The sequence below is a fragment of the Megalops cyprinoides genome, chromosome 13, assembly GCF_013368585.1.
Source record: "Megalops cyprinoides isolate fMegCyp1 chromosome 13, fMegCyp1.pri, whole genome shotgun sequence".
In the NCBI taxonomy this organism is placed as follows: Eukaryota; Metazoa; Chordata; class Actinopteri; order Elopiformes; family Megalopidae; genus Megalops; species Megalops cyprinoides.
Genome location: NC_050595.1, coordinates 26568469 through 26590453, shown reverse-complemented (window position 1 = coordinate 26590453; position 21985 = coordinate 26568469). Strand labels below are relative to the sequence as shown.

The window sequence follows — 21985 nt, the reverse complement described above, 5'->3', positions numbered from 1 at the left end:
TAAAACCCTATAAACAGGTTAGGAATGGCATTACAGCCAAGGCTGGGTGCAATGTATCACATGCAATGGAGAGACTATTTAAACGACCATGGATAACAGTAACTGGACTAAAAGGAAAAAAGTAACACTGCAGTTTCCACTGTTAATTACAGCCTATATGTGATTATTAGCCTGGTGTGATTTCTATGGACTTTCTATATAACCAACTGCAGCATGGGCTGGGTATTGGGGGGGACGCTTTCATGAGTCCTTGAGAATTTCCTCCATTAGGAGCTAAATAAGGCCCTGCTATTGTCGAAAATGAGCAAATGAGTGCCCCTCTTTATGAGGGCTCTGTGTACAGACTAATGAGCTGTTGGACTGAGAGTGGCGACTCTGCCAGCCTGGCTCACATTCAACACCAGAACTCACAAGAAGCCAGTGCTCCACGCTCAGCTCAGAGATTCAGCCGACCCGCGTCTGAGACCCGCACGGCGTTCTACAGGAAGCGTGCCGTAGGCTGGAAATTTGTGAAGCACTCGCCATCACACACACCATCTCTCTCTCTCGCGCGCTTTCTATCTCTCTGGCCTCACTGAACTGTAAACAAAGGATCTTTCAGTGGAAAAGCTTCATCGCTCATCCTGCTGACCTCTGACCCCTCCCCACACCCACCGCCCACTTTCTCGGCAGCTTGGAAAAGGTCAGAGGCGGCAAACACGCCAGGGCAGCTCTGAAACGAGACCCTCCTCCTCCTCCTCCTGCTGCTCCGCTCGTTCACTTCCAGGAAGCGCCTACCTCGAGAAGACGCTTCAACGCAGAGAGAGAGAGGGGGGAGAGGGGGCAGACGGAACGAGGACCTTCATGTAACCTGATCTTTCTCGCCAAATGTCTCGCTGCGCTAGGAAAAAAGGATTTCCTTTTCTCTGTGCTTTATCTCAGCCAGTGTCAGACGTGCCGTCAGCCTTGCTTTTGCTTTTGAAGAGGACAACCTCCTTCGCCCCCCGAAATTCAGCCACTTCCATTAGAAACACCATCACAGGCATAAGTATACAAATAAAAAATCTGGGCCTTGTGTGGTTCGCTGATGCCAGCAGGCCTCTGTCAGCCGATGTGATACTCCATCCCGGTTCCGGGGTGGCGGGGGCCGGGTTCTATGGATGGGGCTAAAAACAACCTGGCTCCCTGTCTCGGCCCACCGGCCCACGGCCTCCTCGAAAACCCCCCTCTTTCGGCAGCCCTCTCGCTTTACATCAGCGCCGCCTTGATTCATTATGCTCCTGCCTCAGAGCACGGTTTCCTCTGCTCTCCCGCCCATCGAATCACTCTCCTTCCTGTTCCTGCTCACTCACACTCTCTCTCACTCACACGCACACACACACGCACACACACACACACACACACACACGGCCCACTCTGTGGCCCCTGACACAGGTTCTTATCATATTGTATCGCAAGCCTCGGAGCTACAGACCCGTGCCATTAGCCCGCCCCATTCTTCTAACGCAGAGGCCAGATCTGAGTCAGAGCGACTCTCACCGCTGTGGGCGGAGCCAAGCGTCACAGAAACCGCAATCTGACCTCATGTTTGCGCAAGGCCCTGTATCCGTTCCTGCTTCTCTCGCTACCAAAATAAAACAAGCCAACAAAACGAAGCGGCCAAAAAGAGAGCGCATCGGGCCGGACTTGGGCGGGACCGCCAGCTGCGCGGTGGCGGTCCGAGCGCTCCGCTTCCGCGTTTATGAGAAAAGCAGAGGCCCGCGCCGACAGCAGGAAACGAGAGCGAGCGCGTGGGTTGAACGGCTGGGTGGAAATTACGCCGCTTCCGCCGGAGTGTCAGACGGGACCCGGGTCGGACGCCGAACGTGACACCCAGCACTAATGCACGCAAATTAGTCACCGCTGTTTTCACCCGCACGGGGCAGGAAATGAGCGCAGTCGCTCAGACACGGGAGCCGCCGAAGGGGCCCGCCGTTCAAGCACTCCCCGTCGAACCGCCTGAACCAGAGCTTTAAAAAAAGCTTATTAAAATAAAAGAAAAGAAAAGGTGTGGGGATGGAACCGATGCAATGTCTCTGCAACTCTGGTGTGCGGGCCGTGTAGCAGAGAGCGAACCACATGACCGCTGATGTCACGGCAGAGAGGCAGGCTTCCGGCGGCTTCTGCATCGCCGGTTTGCGCGCTGACCCTGTGAATGACAGCAGCGTGCGCTCACGAGCCCGGGCGTCAGAACATCGAGCGACTCCGGGACGCGCTGTCCACCCTGCCGTTTCAGAACGGCACCCTCTAGCCCCGGGCGCTCAGCACGCGTGTCAGAGGAGAAGGTGGAAAAAGCCAGCAGGCTAACAGGCACACATCTCCGGGTACGCATTAATCAGCAGGCTTAGCCATACAACAGGCCTCTGTCACACACAGCCTCGGAGAGAAACGACCCATGCTCCTTCACCGCTGTCCTTTATCTGGCTGGAGCTGGGATACCCACCCCCCGGGGCCAGAGGGAACTCGCCCCTCCCCCGCTGCTCTGTCACCAGCCAATCGCGCCGGCCGACGGCATCAGAATTCCGGTCTCGCGCGAGAAGAATAGACAGCACGTATCACAAACAGCGGACAATTAATCCGGGCTGACAAAGTGACTTTGCTGGCAGGAGCGAGCCCGGCCCGGCCCGGCCACGCTATTTCTGGAAGCAGCGAGCAGGATAATGGAATCAGGCTGCTGGAAATGATTTTAAGGGCCTCGCACCGAGGCGCCTCAATAACAATTAGGAGGAGGAGGGTGGAAGGTACCAAGCAGGAAGCAGCGGGTGACAGAGAGAGAGAGAGAGAGAGAGAGAGAGAGAGAGAGAGAGAGAGAGAGAGAGAGAGAGAGAGAGAGAGAGAGAGAGAGAGAGAGAGAGAGAGAGAGAGGGGGTAGAGCGCGGATAGTGGCACTGCGAGCAACACGATCGCCGGCGTGTGAAAAGGGGGCCGCCCGGCTCCTCCTCTGCGGCCGGCTCCTGACGCCGCAGGAAGTGGTCGCGGGCCTTCGCCAGGCCGCAGAGCGCGGCGGGGTGGTGGCCGTGGCTGTGGCCGTTCGAGGGCCCGCGGGGCCGCCACCTCACACGGGGGCTCCTCTTTCCACCGTCGCAGCCTGAGACAGGAAGGACCGCAAACCACAAAGCGCTAGCTGCTAACTGCTGGCAGGGCTCCCGCTCGCCACCACCGCTGCACCTCTCTCCACAGAGCCGGCTCAGCCAATCAGGGGGCTGGCAGGTATCACATTTATTAACGAGACGGTGGTCAAAATACCGGTGTGGACGGCAGGGAAGTCATTCGGCTTGAAAAAATGTCTGCTCCTGCGGCTCTGATCTGCGCAGACCTCAGACAGCTTACGAATGCACTCACGCTAGAATCGGGGGGGGGAAATCACAGAAATCCTGGCATCTAACATGCCACCCCTATGGCTGTCCCTTATTAGTGCTGTTCAAGTTCTCCTATAGCACAAACAGTGAGTCACTGGTTAGATTAATGCTTTTGCTATAAATATGAACAGCAAACAATAATGAACTTTTGAGCTACCAGCTATTTTTAGAGTCCATTACGCTATGAGCACATATTTGCGGTCGCTAATTAAATGATGAACAGAAAATAAAATACTCAACAGGATTACACAGTAAACCTAAGGACAGATACTCGACTGTTTTACTCAAAGGACGACAGCGGCCTTTTCAAAGAAATGTGGTAACTCCCACCCTTGTCTGATTGGCTGTGCCTGGCAGTGGTCCGATTCCGGCCAGCACCAAGTTAGCGTCTCACAGTTCCACATCGCGTGACTCTGGTTTGCCCAGAAAAAGGAGGCAGTGGAAAAGGGCACAGAACCAGGACCTAGCGGTCCCATTCACGCAAAAGCCCCTGTGCTGACTTTAGCTGCCTCCATCACATTTGGATCAGATGCATCTGACCGCAGAGAGATTCAAAAGGACCCACAATGCACTGCGCTTCCCCCACCGCCAAAGCTCCTCTAGTTTCCCCAGTAACCTGTGAACAGCTGGCATTTATTGCGCATGTTGAAGTAATTATATCTGTTAGTGTGACCTTGCCACAACAAGAGGAGATAGAAAATCAGAGAGAAAAGAAAATCCACCTGGATTCAATGTCCTGTTGTTATTCAGAGCCGTATGAGTGAGACCTTTGAGTTGGACCTCTCTTCCCCTGCGAGGGGTGGGGGGGCTGACCTTTGGGTGGTTCGGGCAGATGAATGGGCCTTGTTGGATTTTTTTTTTTCATGGGAAATAAGGAGAGGCTTGTGCAGGACCGTGCGGGGCCCGTCCTTGGAGGACGCGGAGAGAGCAACAGCTGTGAGAGCTGCGGAATGCACGGGCAGAGTGCTAATGATCCCACCCGCCCCCTACACGCCGGCTCCCAGATGTGCCACCTCTGCCCCGCGCTCAGCCCCGCGCTCAGAGACACCGGCCCATCGCTGTGGGGACATCACTCCACGGAGCCCTTGTGCGGGGCTCTGAATAATGATATTAGGCGTGTAATAAGGCGTGTAATCCGGCGAAAACGAAGCCCAGGTCCGGTGAGCTGCGGCTGAGCCGACACCCGACCGCTGGGGCTGTCGGGACCGCAAAGTTGTGAGTGCGTTGAGAGCGCCATCTCACTGGAATGGGTGTGGTTTTTCAAATTACAGGACAAAACAGAGGGCAAGGCTCGTCTCAGGACACTGAAGCTGAATCTCAAAGAGGAAGGAGGCGATTCCATTACAGGCTCTTAAAAACAGATCCCTCTTTGCAGGCCACTCTTGGTGAAGGCAGGGCAGGCAGAGACACGGGTCAGCGGAGAGTCAATCCACAGCCCTGTGCAGCGCTGCACCCACACGCTCGGAGACGCCGGGGTGACTGACCTGAAGCTGTCCCCGACGGTGACGATCTCCACCTCGCTGTCGGTGGAGGTGACGTTGATCTCCTCGCTGGCCAGGACCGGGGGCGCGGGCGTCGCCTCGATCACCACCACGTCTTCATCCAGGGCACCTGAAAAGCGACAAAACACACAGACACGCCGAAATCAGGTGCGTTTGAGAAAGCCTGGTGGGAAGCTGAGAAAATCTGTGCGCATTTGTGCTGTTGTGATTGGCTAAGAGCTATGGCACCCATCCTGTGGGTTGAGGTTGTAAACAGAGCCTGAGCCAAGCAGCTTTGGTACTTATGATTCCTTAAAGAAAAGCCACTCTGAAGCCTTGTGTTGGGGCAAAAATAACTGCAGTTTTTTTTTCTACCGCAAAAAATCCCCAGTTTGGTGCTCAGGGATGGCGGTGTTGCACGTTATGTCCCCTTGGGCAGTGCGCTGGTCCTTCACAGACCAGCAGCAGGCACCACAACAGCAACACAACACTCTCATCGCTAAGGGACAAACGCACCAACAGCAGCTTTGCATGTGCTTTTCCCCCTGACTGTGTATTGCGCCGTTTCCTTCCTCTTTCTCAATCCTTTTCTCAACATCCATTTTATCAGCTCCTGCACGGCCCCGTTGTCATCTTTCCAAAACACGAGGGCCGGGAGGCGGAAAGGACTTCAGCTGAGTCAACCGCTCAACTCTCTGAGTGTTCTGCGGTGTCAGATTGGCAGCCAACTTAGAGGCCTCTGTGTGTGTGTGTGTGTGTGTGTGTGTGTGTGTGTGTGTGTGTGTGTGTGTGTGTGTGTGTGTGTGTGTGTGTGTGCGTGCTGGGCTTGTGCAGTATGTAGGTCAGGCAGTGCTGTGTCAGATTCACAGGACTTGGGCTTCGGCTGTGTGGTCCCTGCCCTCTCATTGGTCCCCGGCGCACCCCGGCAATCCAATGAAGCACCTGGATTCGGCTTGTGCAACCGAGCTTAGCTATGCTGCGATGTAGAATCAAGTTGCCAGGCCAACCAAGAGGGAGGAACACTGGGGAAGTCCCAAAAAAATCTCTCACCCGTGTTCACGTGTGACCGTCTAACGTTTGTCTGAGGACATAACTGGCTGCAATATTGGCTTAGCTGTATGTTTATCGTGGATTAAAGCATCTACTTAAGATATTCAGATGGCACACGACACATTCATTTAATAAATCTCCAGTGAATAACAGTTCACCTTCGTTTCAACCTTATTTCCAGTGTGCTGCCCACCTGTGACGACTGTAACCCCACTGCTGCAGCCGCAGTGTGTGAGGTGCAGCGGAGTGTCTGCGTCTGGGGTGTGCTGGCACACGTAAACAGTAGGCAGACCCTCAGGAGAGCGCCAGGCACCGCTCCACCGGGTGCTGCAGCCTAGCACCCAGGATAAAGCGGTGAAGAAGAGCCGGCCTCGTCTGGGAGCAGGCCGACCGCGCTGGTCTGCAGAGCCTGCCGCAGCTACGGCGCCATTTACGCCGCAGAAGCGACACCAGACTCGCGAGAGCCGGGGCCGCGTCGGGATCACCTGGGAGGGGACCACTGGGTTTTGCGTTGCTAAAAAAGAATCGCGCCGTTCTGCGGGGTCCAGCCAGATTGAGGCCCGTGTCCTTTTCTTAACCCTGTGTCTGCCTCTCCTCCTCTGCTCGAAGCACTGATGCTAATGGAAGCGATGCCATTTCGCAGCACGCGGGCCAGACGCGGGCTGCGCTGACACGGGCCCCAGAAAGCGACCCAAGCCAGCCAGCGTGGCTCCAGCTCCGCGGCGTAAAAAAGGTTAGCAATCCACATGATAAATGCAGCGGGTGGCCGAGCTAGCCGCGCGCCGCACATCTCGAGAATGGAGACATTAATACCGGGCGCGAGCCTCCTCCATTAATAGATGGCCTCCCCCCCTGGCTCGGAACGGTCACGTGGGTTCAGCTGCAGCGGTAGCAGAAGGACAGAGCAGCGCATCGGCATCAGCAGAGCGGTCTGAGCTTAAAGGGCAGCGGCTGTGGCGATCTGGAACGCGTGAACCAGAATGGTCCAAACCAGGCCTGTCCGGCCAGCTCAGAGAAAATGCAGCTTGCATGACAATGAGCGAAAATAAAACGGACGGCTGAGCGGACACTCCCTTCCCCTTCCAGAGTTACAAAACGCAGCGGGGTGAGGCAGCTCCGGTGGGCTTCACGGCGGACCCATCTCGCCCGGCCTCACCCTCTCCGAACGTGGGCGTGGCTTTGGCGACGGCCCTGCCTTCCGCAGGGACCGGATCAGATCTGTGACGGAGCGCTGGCATGCCCTCCTACCTGCTCCCCATGGTGGAAACCCAGGGCTAGCATCTCGCTTCTCTCACTCCTTCCACCCCTCTGCGGGCCACTGGAGCAGAGTATCATTACGCTGCATTAGCTCCATGTATGCTCTTATCCGCAGCGATACACATAGCTTACAGTTCTTTATGCGTTATCCAGTTATACAGCCGGGTGTTTACTCAGGAATTTCGGGTTAAGTACCTTGCCCAAGGGTACAAAAGCAGTAGTCCATGTGGGAAACTGAAGTGGGTTTCAGGCCCTTTTCCTTATCGCTACGCTACACTGCTGCCCCACAGCAACTACACCTCCACGCACCAAAAAAAAATGTTGTCTTTACTCTCTTCGGTTGCCCACAGAGCGCCTGGAGGATCCCAGAGCAAAGGCAGGGTCAGGCAGCATCGCAGGCCACAGCTGGAGGTGACACGCCTCTGCGCCTCTGCTCCACCGGCACTCCCTCGGCCCGGATCGGTGACACCTGGAGCCGTCACCCCCGCCGTGGCGCGCTTTCATCTCCGAAAGGCTCCCGCGGTGGCCCGGGAGGGGGAGAGGGGTGCAGCTGCAGGCCGGAGCGGGAGGGCGGAGGGAGGCGGCGCTGCGCGGCGCCCAGGTTTGGAGAGGCTAGCGCAGTCCCCCACCGAAACAGTCACAGCACAGGCTTCTGCGCAGTCTGCTGCGTGCGCTCTGAGACCCGGCTGGCAGGTGGGATGGAGAGGAGGGCAAGGCCTCGCCTGGCGAATTACATGCAGATCATACAATATGTAATAAACCCTCACCGCACAGACAGCATCTGTGCCTGTGCGAGATGTGTGAAAGAGCTGAAGAATACACATACACACACACACACACGTATATATATATATATATATATATATATATATATATATATATATATATATATATATATATATATATATATATATATATACACACACACACACACACATATACATTTATATATATATATATATATATATATATATATATATATATATATATATATATATATAACATATATATGATATATAGCGCACAGACCTGCAAACTCAACGCCCCACAAAGCCCCGCGGAATCTCCAACGAGGACAAAGATGCCTTGCGTGTGCGTCTCCTGCGCGTCTCTTAAAATGTCACGGTTATCAGTATGGCTCGGAGCGCTGCCTGCCTGCCATATGCTACAGTCCCTTTCCAACAGGCATACTCACTGAGGATATACAGCATCGGCTGGAGACGCTCATAAAGAAGCGTGTGAATAAAACACTACCAAAACACAAAACAGCGCCACAATCCCTCTTTGTGGAGGGGCCTTTTCAAAAGCTACAGGGTAAGTGCGCTAGGAAAAAGCCTGGCGGGCCCTGGACCCTCCCAGCGCTGGCCCGCGCGGCTCTCCTGGTGCAGGGGAGAGCGGGGAGTAAATAGATCCGCGCTGACCTCTGGCTCCGGCTCTGGGGGCATATTCCGCTGCACGTGAGCAGCGGCGGCAGAACGCAAAGCCCCCGTCCCGCTAGCGCTCGCCGGCGGCCTGCTTTGGTGATAGACTGAACACTTTTGCTGATAATTGTCATGGAGCATCATCTAGCGATCCGGCGAAAACCTCGCCTCGCCCCCTAGCGCTGCCCCGGCGTTTGGAACGGCAACGCAGTAAGAAGCAGCAGAGAACTGAAAAGGAGAGGCCTCCGGAGCAAAACGAGACGCGAGGTACGTAACGGGGGTGAGGGGAACGCGATCTCGCGCTCGCTTTCGCAGGTTCAGCCCTCGTTTCCTGTTTCACCGGCGGCGAGCGAATCCCCTCGCAGCTCAAACGGCCAATCACCAGCCGAACAGTCAAACATGGACTGGATGCGAGGTGAGGCGGTGCGTTTCGCCGCGCTCCTACGCGCGCTTGTAACGTGTTATCACGCGCGCATCTCGCTTCCTCGGCGGACTTGCCGCACGACTCATTTCACACTTGCACACCGAGTTCACGCCGAAACACCGCTTGCACGGAGTTAGCCGAAAGTGCCACATGCTTCCACAGAAAGAGAAAGTGTTAACTGTGACTCGGAGAGTGGCTGGGCTCGGGAGGTGTAGGGTGAGCCTCTCCGTGAGCCTCTCCGTGACACGAAGAGGGTCCTGACCTTCCCTCCCGTTCTTTAATAACAGCCAGCACGCAGGGCTGGGAGCCGGAGCGGCCCGACTGAGTGAAGCCGCTGTCTGTGAGGAGCTCAGCTCCATACTGTGAGAATGCAAAAGCTCTCCCCGCCATGTTTAACTGACTGGCGTGTGGCCATGCTGTGCTGTAGTGCAGCCACTCCAGAACATTCTATTACAGTGTAAACAATCAGAGCCCATCACGGGGCACACAGTTCACCGTTTTCACAATTCAAAGCTGTGCACAATGCAGTCTTCAAAACTCAGGAATCGCACGCAAGTGTGATCTCTCTAAGATTCTCATACACGAAACACAACTCAAGTTCAGTCTGATTACGGCCACTATCCCAGCTGCACCTTCCTTACACACTACATTACATTGTTATTTAGCTGATGCTCTTATCCAGAGGGAATTACACTGGCTATCCATTTATACAGCTGGATATTTACTGAGGCAATTCTGGTTTCACTTGCCCAAAGGTACAGCAGCAGTGTCCCAGCGGGGAATCGAACCGGCAACCTTTTGCTTACGAGCCCTGCTCCCCACCATTATGCCACACATCATCAATATTGTAGCGTGGGCCTCTGCAGTACCAGAGGAAATGCTTTGCAGAACCCCCACTGTGACATTCGGTGATCCTTAAATCAATTACGTGATATTAGCTCTGCACTAAGCTGCGTTTGTTTACTCCTGATCCCCCCCCCCCCCCACCCACCGTGCCCTGGCACCGCCACTTCCGCCTCCGGCTACAAACCGAAACGCTTCACTAATTTTTATTTTGGGCGCTTTTTTCCCACCCTAACGTTATGTCAGCCGGCTCTAATTCGGCTCTAATGAACTGGGCACGCCAGCTTAACATGACCCCCCCCTCTGCTAGCTGGAGATACAGCGCTGAAACAATGCTGGAGCTAACGCGTTCCAGCTGCACCCTGCCCGGGCCGCCATTTGGTCCGTCCGGCGGAGAGATGCGCCCGAAAACAAGGGGCAACCTCTGCGACCTCCGAGGATGCGGAGGAGAGCGGCTCGGGAAGAGCCGGAGGGGAAAGCGGACCAACTCCACGAGAGAGCGTCTGCCCATCTTTTATTTGAGGCTGTACCCCCGATGGGTCGCCCGCTTAACGCCGCGCACTTCGGGCCTAAGTTATTTTCTGGATGTTTTAGCGCTCTCGACGGCGTTGGGAAAGCGAGGGAAGCGGAAGCAGAGCGATCCCTCTTCGCGGGGGGCCCCAAACAAACACGGAGCTTGCGCTCTCGGCAGATCGGGCGTGAGAGCAGGCCTACGCGCAGTGGGTCAGGGAGGGTGTAGAGCGCAACGAGGTACAGCAAACGGGTGCATTGTGCCTGCAGAGAAATACAGGCTGTGAGCTCTACAGCACATCGCTGAAGTGCGATTCCTCATCAAGCCCTCAGGGTTCCAACTGAATTCAGCAGAAGGGAAGGCTGTGGCCTGGCTTTGGGGATTTGCATTCACTAAATAACAGCAGATAAGGTGGAGCTGCAGATCACGCGGAAGGAGAGCCGCAGCAGGCGTGTCGGCGGGTTTACCTGGGGCGATGGCGGCGCTGCTGGGCTGGCTGCTGCCGCTGCTGACGTCCACGTACAGCTCGTCGTCCCCCTCGGTGGAGGAGGGCGAGGAGGAGTCGCTGGTCAGCTCCTCGCTGGAGCTGCTGGTGCTGTGGAGGAGGGCGTACTTCCTGCGGGCGATGACCTCGCGCTTCCTGCGCTGGAGCTGCAGCCGCTCCTTCTGCTTCTGAGTCCGCGGGGCGCCGGCCGCGCCCGGCCCCGCCTTCACCAGCCGCTTCCTGTGGAGCAGGCGGCGGCCGCTCAGGCACGGCCGCTTCAGCAGCACGGGCTCCGCCTCCGGCCGCGCCCACTTGTGCGGCCTGCCGCCCCGAGTCCGGCCCGGGGCGGGGCGTAACCCGACCCCCGCGGCCCCTCCCCCTCCCCCTCCGGCCCCTCCCGCAGCGCCCGCCCCCTTGCGCTGCTGCTGCTGCTGCTGAGTCTGAGGCTGCTGCGGCTCCGCCCCCGCCCCAGCCCCGCCCCCTTCCTCCTCCTCCTCCTCGGAGGTGAGCGTGTCCGAGTCCCCGAAGCGGAGGCTGGAGGAGGGCGAGGAGGCGCAGTCGCTGAAAGACGACTCCGGGTTGCGCTCGTCCTCGCTCCGGGCCTCCGGCGCTGCGGCCCTGTGGCGCGAGGGCCCCAGGGGCCCCCCGGAGACGCGGCCCTCCTTCAGCGGGCAGTCCGAGGGCCCCGCCTGCTGGCCCTTGCGCTTCTTGCGCCCGGGGTGGGCCCTGTCCGAGTCCCTGCGGCCCCCGGTGGCCACCTCGCGGAGCGGCCGGCGCCGGGCCTCGGCGCACAGCGGCGCAAACTCGCTGCCCACCTTGCTGATCACCTCCATGTCGGCGGGGAAGCTCTTGGCGGCCTCCACTGGCTCAGGGTTGGCCAGCGCCCCCTTCAGGCGCTCCTGTCTGCCTGGCGCGTCCGACGGGACCTCGCTCTTCATCGTGGCTGCTCCCTGCCGAAGTGGTGCGCTGGATGGCGGCACCAGCTCCTAGGGGTCCATCGGGGGCCCCACGATCCACCCACAACTTCAGGGACAAGAAAAGGGACAGAAAGCAGAAAGGAGTGTTAGACATGATTCAGACTCAGCAGTGTGAGAGCTGTGAGACTTTCTAGAGCAAGAGGAGGTGGGAAAACAGGGAATTAGCATGTAACCTGGAACACAGGTCTTTAATATGCACATAAGCCCAATAGCCCACCTTCCCTTTCGTCATCACTGAGAACATACAAACAAAGCAGACGGTTTTTAGTGGGGCCCTTAATTCCACACATGCATAATCTGGAAGAGAAACAGAACAGAGCCTCCACACTGGCTCATTCTGCGCCGTTTGTTTTATTGTCTGTTCCTGGCAGAAGATGAATCATGATCTAGGCTTGCCGTGCCTCCTTACAGTGTAATGAAGACAGAAAACCTATTTACAAAGTAAGGTCATCCCACATGCACTCAGGAAGAGAGAGACAGAGAAAGAAGCCTCTCTGCACTTCAACGAAATGGCCTGAGGCCTACCATGAATGACTCCTGCCTTCAGTAGTATATCCACAAAACGCAGGATCAGCATCCAAAACACGAGCCGAGCCTCTGAAACTAGTCTACAAAAGGCTTTTCCTATTTTTTTTTTTTTTTTTTGCTTCCCTCTTCTCGCTTTTGATATTTTACAATGGAGTAGGCAGTGTGTAACATCTACTCTCCAGCTGCCAGAAAATCCAGTGTCTTTGCTCCTGTCCTGTATGGACTCAGAGAAGCGGTGATGAGGAAGAGCAGCCTCGGTCAGTCAGTCAGCGGTGATGAGGAAGAGCAGCCTCGGTCAGTCAGTCAGTAGTGATGAGGAAGAGCAGCCTCAGTCAGTCAGTCAGCGGTGATGAGGAAGAGCAGCCTCGGTCAGTCAGTCAGTAGTGATGAGGAAGAGCACATACGAAGAACAGAAGCTCCCATCAGTCTGCAAGTGAGCAGAGGCAGGGCACTCTGGAGGAGGCCGGACACTCAGACCACAGACAGGAAGCTGCTTGGTGCCAATTCCACAGTGCCAGACAGACACTCCATGTACTTTAGCGTGACCTGACTGCTAGAAGATCGCTGGCCTTTCACCAAGGCAAAAAGGTTAATATTGGCACAGTCTTACCAATGCACAGATGCGTGAGAAAGATGCCTCATTCGCACCAGCCACATCCTGGTGGAGGTGCACCAAGTCTGTTCAGGAATGGCGGCGCCCCTAGTGGCCAGCTGTATGTATGACAAAGCCTGTGCAGAAGCTCGCTTCAAAACTAACAAGTAATGCTTGCCTGCATAGTTCTGCATGCATGTCTACATTCTTGTCTACATCATTTTGCATATTTTGCCAGTGGATGTTTTGTTTTCACCGACTGCTGCCGCTAGCTAATTAGTGCTAGCCACACTCATATTCCAGCTAATTGGGATGTATAAAATTACACACGATTAGCATGAGCACAGTTCAACAACAGATTATTTTGAAATGTGCTGAAATCTGCTTGTTTCAGAAAATCTGAGTCCGTTTGCTGTTTGTTAATTAGCTACGCCAACAAGACTTTTCCATACCTTTCCCTGGTTTATAGCACTTTGTTCTTTTGTGTGTGTTTTTATATAAATTATTTTCAAACTGCAACAACATTTCCCTACTGAATGGTTTCTTTATCTAAGGAATTTGAGAGCGAAAATATCCTCATCATGTCATTTTTCAATGTCACGCTAAATGCGCCTAGTTCAGCTCAACCCTCATGAGTAACATTCAGCTTCATATCACAAAGTCATGTGAGAGAGACCAGCCTCAGCCTGGCCTAGCTATACCTACAGTGCAGACAACTTACTCAGGGCTAAATTAAGCATCCACAGACTGAGTGATATCTTAGGCTGGGCTAGATTAAAGGTCACCAAACAGTGGTGGAACAAAAAAATAAATAAAAAGACTGTGGGACAACACTGTTTAATTGGACACACTTGACCTCAGTGAGCTTCAGAAAGATAAGGTTCAGTAAGACAATGAGTTTCAGGGAGACCTCATAATTTGCCCATCTTGTCTGCTGCTTCAAAAGGCATTAAAGCCTGTTTGATGGTAACCGCAGAATAAGCCAAACTGCACACAGGCCTTCGAAACCTCAGGGCTGAGGCTCAGATCCATGAGACGATAGCACAAGCATCTGCTTATCCGCAAAAGTGTTCGTGTGCTGGCTTCCCACTTCAAACTCATCTTCTAGTCAAGTGTGTTTGTGGCAGAGACAACCTTCGCCGATCGCCTCTGTGCCCCCCCCAGCCCACCTTCAGCCTTAAATAAATGGAGGACAGGGAGAAAGAGAGGGAAAAAAAACCTCACGCTTGAGAAGAGTCACCTCAAGGCCCAGCATCTCCTCTCTTCTGAATTATGAAAGCAGCCATCTGTTTGAAAAGGCACAGCAGCTTTGCTCATTGGCCTACTTCTTGCTACGGTGGTGCGGGGCTGTGTGCGCACACAGCTGCTTGAGCGCAGTGCGTGTGTGTGCGTGTGTGTGTGTGTGCGCGCGTGTGTCTGTGTGTGCTTTCAGGACACGGGCTCCTGCTCCACCCTAATCAGGGATTTTGAATAAAAGGCGCCGAGGACGGGGTGTTTTGATGACGGTTCGCCACCTTCACAGGTGCCTTGGGGAAAGACCACGCGCCGAAAGCCCCGCTTTTGCTTTCACCACACAGGAAACGCGCGTCTCCGCGGCGACGCTGCTCGGCGATAACGGGCCTAGGTCGGACTTGGCTCCCGGGTCCCGCTCAGGCCCCGAGGTCGGCCACGATCTCACCACGTGGGGCTGCGACCGCCAGCGACTGCTGAGTCAGACGGCAGATTAAAAGCCATCACTTTAATCAGGGCATCTTCACGAGCTCAAATTCAACTATTAATATCCTCTCAGACCAAACTGTCATCGCAAACGTACTCTGTTGGGAGACCACTGGCTGATGAACTGGCAAGAACGCACTGACAGATAAAACCGCTACTGTACACAGCCTGAGACGACTTCAAAAAGGAAGATCCTTACACACAAAACTTTCCCAACACACACACAAACACACACACACACAGCCCTTCCCTCACTCCCCTTACACCCACTCTCTGTCTCTCACATGCACAGAAACCAGCGCTATTTGACTTGCAAAGCCAGCCATTTCTCTCTGCTGTGTCCCAGGGTGATGAGCAGTAGATGGAGGAAAGGAGCTCGGGATATGCTGCCCGTTTTTCCTGCCCGGTGGCAGCCCACGGGCGAACGCACAGCGCTAACACCGACAGAGGGGCAGGGGCGAGCGATGCAGCTCCTGAGGCTCCGCTGACGACGGGTCAAAGGTCACGACTCCACCGCCCTCCAACGCGGACCAGGGTACACAGCGAGGCGGGGGGGGGGGGGGGGGGGCGCGTCTGCACCTTGCACACGGCGACTACCTGCTCCGAGACACCAGCTCTCGCTTTCACAAAACACCACTGCAATTCTACCGTGACTGTTACATAGATACTAATCTGCGAGGTTGAGGTGAGGAGGGTGGGGAGGAGGGGTTGTTATGTTACACAACACCAGGTGTCTTCTTTTATAAGCGGTGTGTTAACAGCTGCACCGGGCCGGGCGCACTGACAGCACCGTCAGGCCGCGCGCACTTAACCCCTGCGCCTCCACTACCCCTGAAAATACATGCAGCGTGTCTATTAGCGGCCGTACAATAGGCAATAAAGCCTAGCCCGGGCTGCACGCCGAGCTCACGATGGAATGCCACTGACTGCAAACACAGCCCCCGGGGCGGATGCCTTCCTCTGAATCCTCCTCCTGCTTCCCTCCCTTCCCTCCCTCCCTCCCTCCCTCCCCCCTTTCCCTCTCTCTCTCTCTCTCTCTCTCTCCCCCCCTCCCCTCCCCCCGATTGCTACGCAACCCGAGTGACCCACATATAGGCAGAGGATTGCTGGAAATAGGCGGGGTTAGGAGACACCTGCCTGTTGTGGGAAGCCTGGCTCTGAGAGAGTTCAACACATAGGATTACAGGGACGATCACCTGCCATAGTGGGGTGCTTTTTAAAAGTAAAACGCCCAAAAATGGCAGTTACATTTTTGTGTATTACACTACTAACTCCTTTCCCCACAAACAGAATTGGGCTGAGCTCAGACTGGAGGAGCTTTAACAGTATAAAGCATCCTATGCTTTCTGGTATATGTGCATCAGCATTCAATGTTATATACTGGGTTCCTGGGGAGAGAATAGGTGGGCATCCAATTCAGTGTCCAGCAATGTCATACACCATATATGGAATAATTATGCTGTGAATAGGCATCCAAATGTTATACTTGGAGATCTTAAGCAATGAAAAGTTTAGAATCAGCTTCAGATTGTTATATATGGAAGTTGGTAACTAACAGAGTCTTTCCCCAGTGTAAACAAGAGATTTTCATGAAAATATCACCGCATGATATTCTATCTATCATGGGGCGATAACTATCATAACATATTGGTTTCATTGTTCAGTTTTATGGATTTTTTTTTTTTTTTTCCAACTGAGGGCGGACAGGCGGACAGGCCATTTCTTCAAGAAATCTCAATAAAAATGCACAAACTAGAGAAACTGGATCAAAAAAATGTTTTTGCCGAAACGGAGTTGCATACCACTGACAACTGCAGAGATGACAAGACGAACAGAGGGCTTCAGAAAAGGAGACTACAAAGCTACACAGCAATGAAGTGCCAACCATATATAAAATGAAGCAAAGGCAATACTACAGCAATAACAGGAGTCTGTGTGGGCCCAAGTCTCCCCAGCCGTGCGAGTGTATCCAAAGCAGGCAGTGCAACACATCTTTAAGCAGAGGCCCAGGGAGGCATCTGGGACTGCTGGGAACCAGGGGAGCAGGATGGCACAGGTGAGGGGGGGGGGGGGGGGTTGGGGGGGGTGCGTGTGCTGCAGAGAGGGTAGGCTTCGGGGATCGAGGGGGACGTCGGGGGGGCTGTTACTCTGCAACCGCCTGCCCCCAGGGGGGGTGGTGGTGGGGGGCAAAGCAGAGCCCCAGCCCGGGCTGCTCGGGGACCACTCCCATGAAACCGCTGATGAGCCGCTGTGCCGCAGAGCGGGAGCCACGGCGCAAACAAGGGGGAGAGAGCAGGAGCCGAGCCGCGGCGCGAACAGGGGGGAGAGCAGGAGCCGAGCCACGGCGCAAACGGGGGAGAGAGCAGGAGCCGAGCCGCGGCGCGAACAGGGGGGAGAGCAGGAGCCGAGCCACGGCGCAAACAAGGGGGAGAGAGCAGGAGCCGCGGCGCGAACAGGGGGGGAGAGCAGGAGCCGAGCCGAGCCGCGGCGCGGCGCGAACAGGGGGGAGAGCAGGAGCCGCGGCGCGAACAGGGGGGGAGAGCAGGAGCCGAGCCACGGCGCGAACAGGGGGGGAGAGGGCGGGAGCCGCGAGCGCCGGCCCTCCCGCCGAGGAGGCGGGGGCACGCTTCAAAAGGTGGGGAGGGTTTACGGAAACACGTTTTAACCCCGTCCCATGGGGGAGGAAGGCCCTCTGGGTGCTGAACCGCTCGGCGTAGTCGCGGCCTAGTTTTTTACATTCGTTGTTTATCGGCGAAGGCAACACAAGGACAGAGATGGAAAAGAGCATGCTGGGATATGGATCTCTCCCTGGGGGGACGCTGGCTCTCTCGTTCGCTCCACCTGACGGTCTCGTTCCCGATCGTAGCATTCCCCAACATGAAGTTCACATTGTTCCCTGGTACAAGCCAAGTGCACAACATGCATGTTCCTGCACGACTTCAGAGAGGCCTACAAAAATGTCCCTTACAGGTTAGTCTCTATTGAACGTGGTGTGACAAAAGGCAAACGCACACAGGTACACGCCATTTGACTAATTAACTCTGATAAGGCATAAGGAATTCTAATACTGAAGGATGTTCCCACTCGTGTGCCTGCTTGCTTTTCTGAACACACTGTGCCTGAAAAGTCAGGGTAAATATTACTACAGTAATGTGACTCAACGTGATGGATATTTGCCATGTCTTCAGCGGACTCCAAGCCATATCCTTATTTGACTCACTTGAACGTTAACATTCAGCGGGGCTGAAATCCCGTACAGCATAACCCCGTCATATCACCGCAGATCAGAGAGGCAGCTGGCTAGTAAAGACTCCAAGGGACGCAGAGCAACCCAGAGACTGTAATTGCTCAGCTCAACAATCATGTCATACTCCTTTGGCATATGGAATGAAAATGGCTGGGTCCTGCAAATGTGGTTCTTTTCTGAGGTAGGCCGAGTACGCAAGCATGAGAGAGCTGCCCGTTCATGACAAAGCAATCCACGCCTCTGGGGTCCTCGCCATTTTAGAAACCTGGCAAATTTTTAAAATTGGGGAATACCCGAGTATCCAGATGTCACGTCAGTGAGTTTCTAACCAATAACACTTAGCAGCCTAATAGGAAAAGTACATTTAAACACAGACAGTGCACCATTTATTCTTCATTCTAGGTTTCACAAGCAAAAACATGAGCGGACACCCTCCCTCCCCCCCAAATTCACCGTAGTTCAGATGCAAGGGGCGGTGTTGAAGGGAGGATGAACCGAAGGGATGGATAAGGTACTGGATAAGGTAGAACGCTACTGCTGCTAGCTAGCACGCAGCGCTACAAGCACAGCGCTGTGTGCACACATGCACCTGTGCCAGTGAGCAAGTCCACCCCTCCTTCCCGTGAGACTGTATTTAGCTCATTAGCATCATATTACCTTTTCTGATGCGATTTGCAAGAGCGGTCGTGCCAGCAGTTATTTGAGGGAATCAGTTCTGGGGGGAGGGGGGCATGTCGCTCGTACAGCGCGGGTGTTTTTGGTGGACGGCAAAGCTGGGGGGGGGCCCAGCAAAGCCAGAGTGGAGATGCTCCCAGAGAGCACTGCTGAGCTAACTGCTGTTCTTTTCTTGCTTTATTTCTGTAGTGAATAACGGCGCGGCCCAGTTCAACAGGAACCGGAGACTTGTCAGGAAAATGAAATAAAAATTCTTCCTAGAGATAAAGCGAATATTCAGTTCCTTCCCTTTCTTCCATTCTACCAGTAAGCCTGAAAGGAAACAATTTTCATTGCCACGCTGATGACAAAGTAAAAAAATCTGAATATTCGCACAGAGATTATTCACAGATGGTGTGAATACTGAACAACTTTGTTTCAATCTGTGGTCACAGCATAAAATCTGAATAAGACAGCGTGGAGGAATGCCAATCAGAAAGCCACTCTGCACTACTTTCTCCTAGCTTTTTTTTTTTTTTTATTACACACAGAGAAGTCATTGCAACGTGCCTCTGTGTTAGCGGTAGCCATAGCAGTCACACGTAACAAGAGCACTGAAAACCAGCGGCTGTGTGTGAGAATTTCAGCCGCTGAGAGCTTTTGTTGTGAACAAAGTGAGTCTCTCCTCAAAGGTCAGGATGACATACATATCATTACGAAGTGTGGTTTGCTCGCCACCACATTATCCTGCAGTGCTGATAATGGCGTGGTGGCTAACAGGTCCAGAATAAAGGGGGGGGGGGGTATCACATTGAATTAGTTTGCGGAAGAGGACAATGACAACAAATGACTGTTTTAATAAAACCTGCTGACAGAGATCTAATACTCTGCTCCCTTCTGTGAAAAGGAGTCTGGAAGAATCGTATCCCCAGAAAGTGTGCAACCAGGGCTATGGCTATGGTGACAAAAAGATGACCGTTACGTCACATGCAGCATGAAATCAGAGGGCTGATAGCTTCTCAGACATATGGACAGCGCAGGCCCTGCCCCTTACCAGATCCAAAGTGATCGCTTCTGTAATGTGACATATGAAGGAAATCGTTCTCAAAGGCTGCTCTTTTACGAGGTTACGTCAGGACAATCGAGCAGCTGTGAATCAGAATACTTTGGAAGAGCGAACAGCGAAGCGCAAACTGAAAGGCTACAGATGAGAACAGGAGGACGCACTACATCGGTTTTTACTGGGAGAAACAATCCCTGTGCACAGGAGGAGGTCACACCATGATCCATACACTATAATGAAAGACCCTACTGCTGCAGGCACAAAACTATCAAACAAGAGACGCTGGACAGTACAGTAATGCCCTGCTTGACTGCATTATGCAAATATTTGTGATGTGCTTAATAACAGGAGAAGAAAAAATATCCAACAAGAAAAGGTCTAAATTATCATCTCTGCAAAACAAAAATCCACTGAGAAAGACAAATGCTAAAATGAAAGTGTGAAGGTCCTGTACATTAATAATATCTTTATTCTACAGCTGTGCGACACCATTCCGCATTATGGCATTCCTTTGGTTCCTCTACGTTGCCATAGTTACCAGGGGACGTGTATGAATACACAACAGATTCTATTTCTGGCTCTTGGCTTTCCAGTCAATCCGGAGAAGGTTAGCTTTCCGTAATGGTTAAATCTATGGTTCTGAATTTACTGCAGCTCGTTTCTAAGTATTAAATTGACAGTGACCATTAATTAATTATTTATGTGTGCCGCATGTATTCTAGATTTAATCAAATTCTCTTATCAAGTTTATTGCACAGCAAGGGATATCTTGCACAAATTAGGAAACAAAATGTCAAAAGGCTTCTGGACTATCATTAATCAGATGTAGAGCGTATTTTTGATTAACCAAGCGTCTCAATCGGACCCTTAAGAAATATTCCTTACTTCACAGCGTGGGCTTCAAACTTAAATTACAGGGCTTAGCGAAGGAACAAAGATACGACTAACATGTTTGACAAGAAAAGTCAACTCCATTGGCACAAAACTTTTTTAGAACCAAAATAGAACCATTCCAAATGTATGATTAAAGAAAAAAAATCCCAAAACTGCCTACGTGAACATGTGGAGAATTAACGTTATCAATCTGCATGACCGCTGAAAGGACATGTGCTGTCAAACCACACATCCACTCAAAACATTGGCAATCATCGTCAACAGCTGCATAAGGCCTGTCTTAATGCTTTAGCACTCTGATCAGCAATGGATTCGCAAATAATTAATGATTAGTCTCCCTGTAGATTAAAGATTCGTTTCTCAAAACAAGTCACTAATATATCAACAACACATAACTCTCACTTGAACTAGGTCAGGATAATTAACTGGCCGTGTTCCCCAAATGCGAGCTTGCTTGATATCAGTATTGTTCAGCTGACAATTTACCGTTACAATTACCAAAAACGAGAAAAATCTAATGTCCTTTTTGTTCAATACCCACCCTCCATCTTCGACCGTAGATTCTAAGTCAAGTTCGTAGTCAATCACACAGCTGTCAGTTAATAAACGTTTGAAATGCAATATTGTTTTTTCCTGTCAGATTAGAGATCTTTTTTAGTCTTCCACCCCATACGCTGACACACATTATATACAACATGATGTATACTATACCTGTGAATAAAACTCAGGTATCTTGCAGGTAGACGCCCAATATTTCAGAACGTGCAATATCAGTAAGATTCAGTTCAGAGTGGAAAGAGATTATGGCAGGCCTCACGTTTCACAATGGACTACCGGTGCAGCCAGTTAGCAAATTGCCATTTTCCTACATTAAATGTGACCATAGCCTTCACATTGCAGCTAACTAGCTAGACTCTTAACATTAATGGATGAAAACAAAGCCCCAAAGACACCCATCTTAGCGTAGCTAGAGCCTGGCTAGCTAGCTGGCCAGATTGTTTACAATCTAGCGAGCTTGAAGAACACCAAAATGAACGGTTGAATTGCCTTGTAAGACAGCCGTTGGCTGTGAAATTGCTACTTCCCATTTCACAAAAGTAATATTATAAATTATATTTTTTTCTTATATTGTCAAAAGCTATGCTAACTAGGTAGACCAGCTGCCTCTACTCTAACTACCTACTTAGCTAGCTTGCTACGTTCACCCTTGGAAAGAGTGTACCTCAATTTTCTCAGAAAAAAATCTGTTGAGCTGGGCCTCTACGTATTTCGTTAGCAAGATACATATATGAAACGTTACTATCCTACCAAGACAACTGGCTAACAGAGAAACACCATTCATGTCAACAAACTAACAGCTCTGGTTAGCTAGCTAACCCGAAACTGTAGTTAGCTGGGCCACACGTCATAGCTGATGGTATATGTATTTACACAAAATAGCTGGCTGGCTAGCTTGCATCCCAATG

At 52.8% G+C, this 21985-nt stretch overlaps 1 protein-coding gene across 1 annotated transcript in view; it reads right to left on the bottom strand.

Moving 5' to 3' along the window:
• Positions 1–21985, bottom strand: part of rnf111 (ring finger protein 111) — a 39333-nt gene that overhangs the window by 16259 nt on the left and 1089 nt on the right. The window contains exons 2-3 of the mRNA XM_036544354.1: positions 10832–11871; positions 4862–4988 (exon numbers count right to left, since the gene is read on the bottom strand). Coding sequence (XP_036400247.1) covers positions 4862–4988; positions 10832–11786 — 1082 coding nt within the window. The 5' untranslated portion in view covers positions 11787–11871. The remainder of the gene's footprint in view (positions 1–4861; positions 4989–10831; positions 11872–21985) is intronic.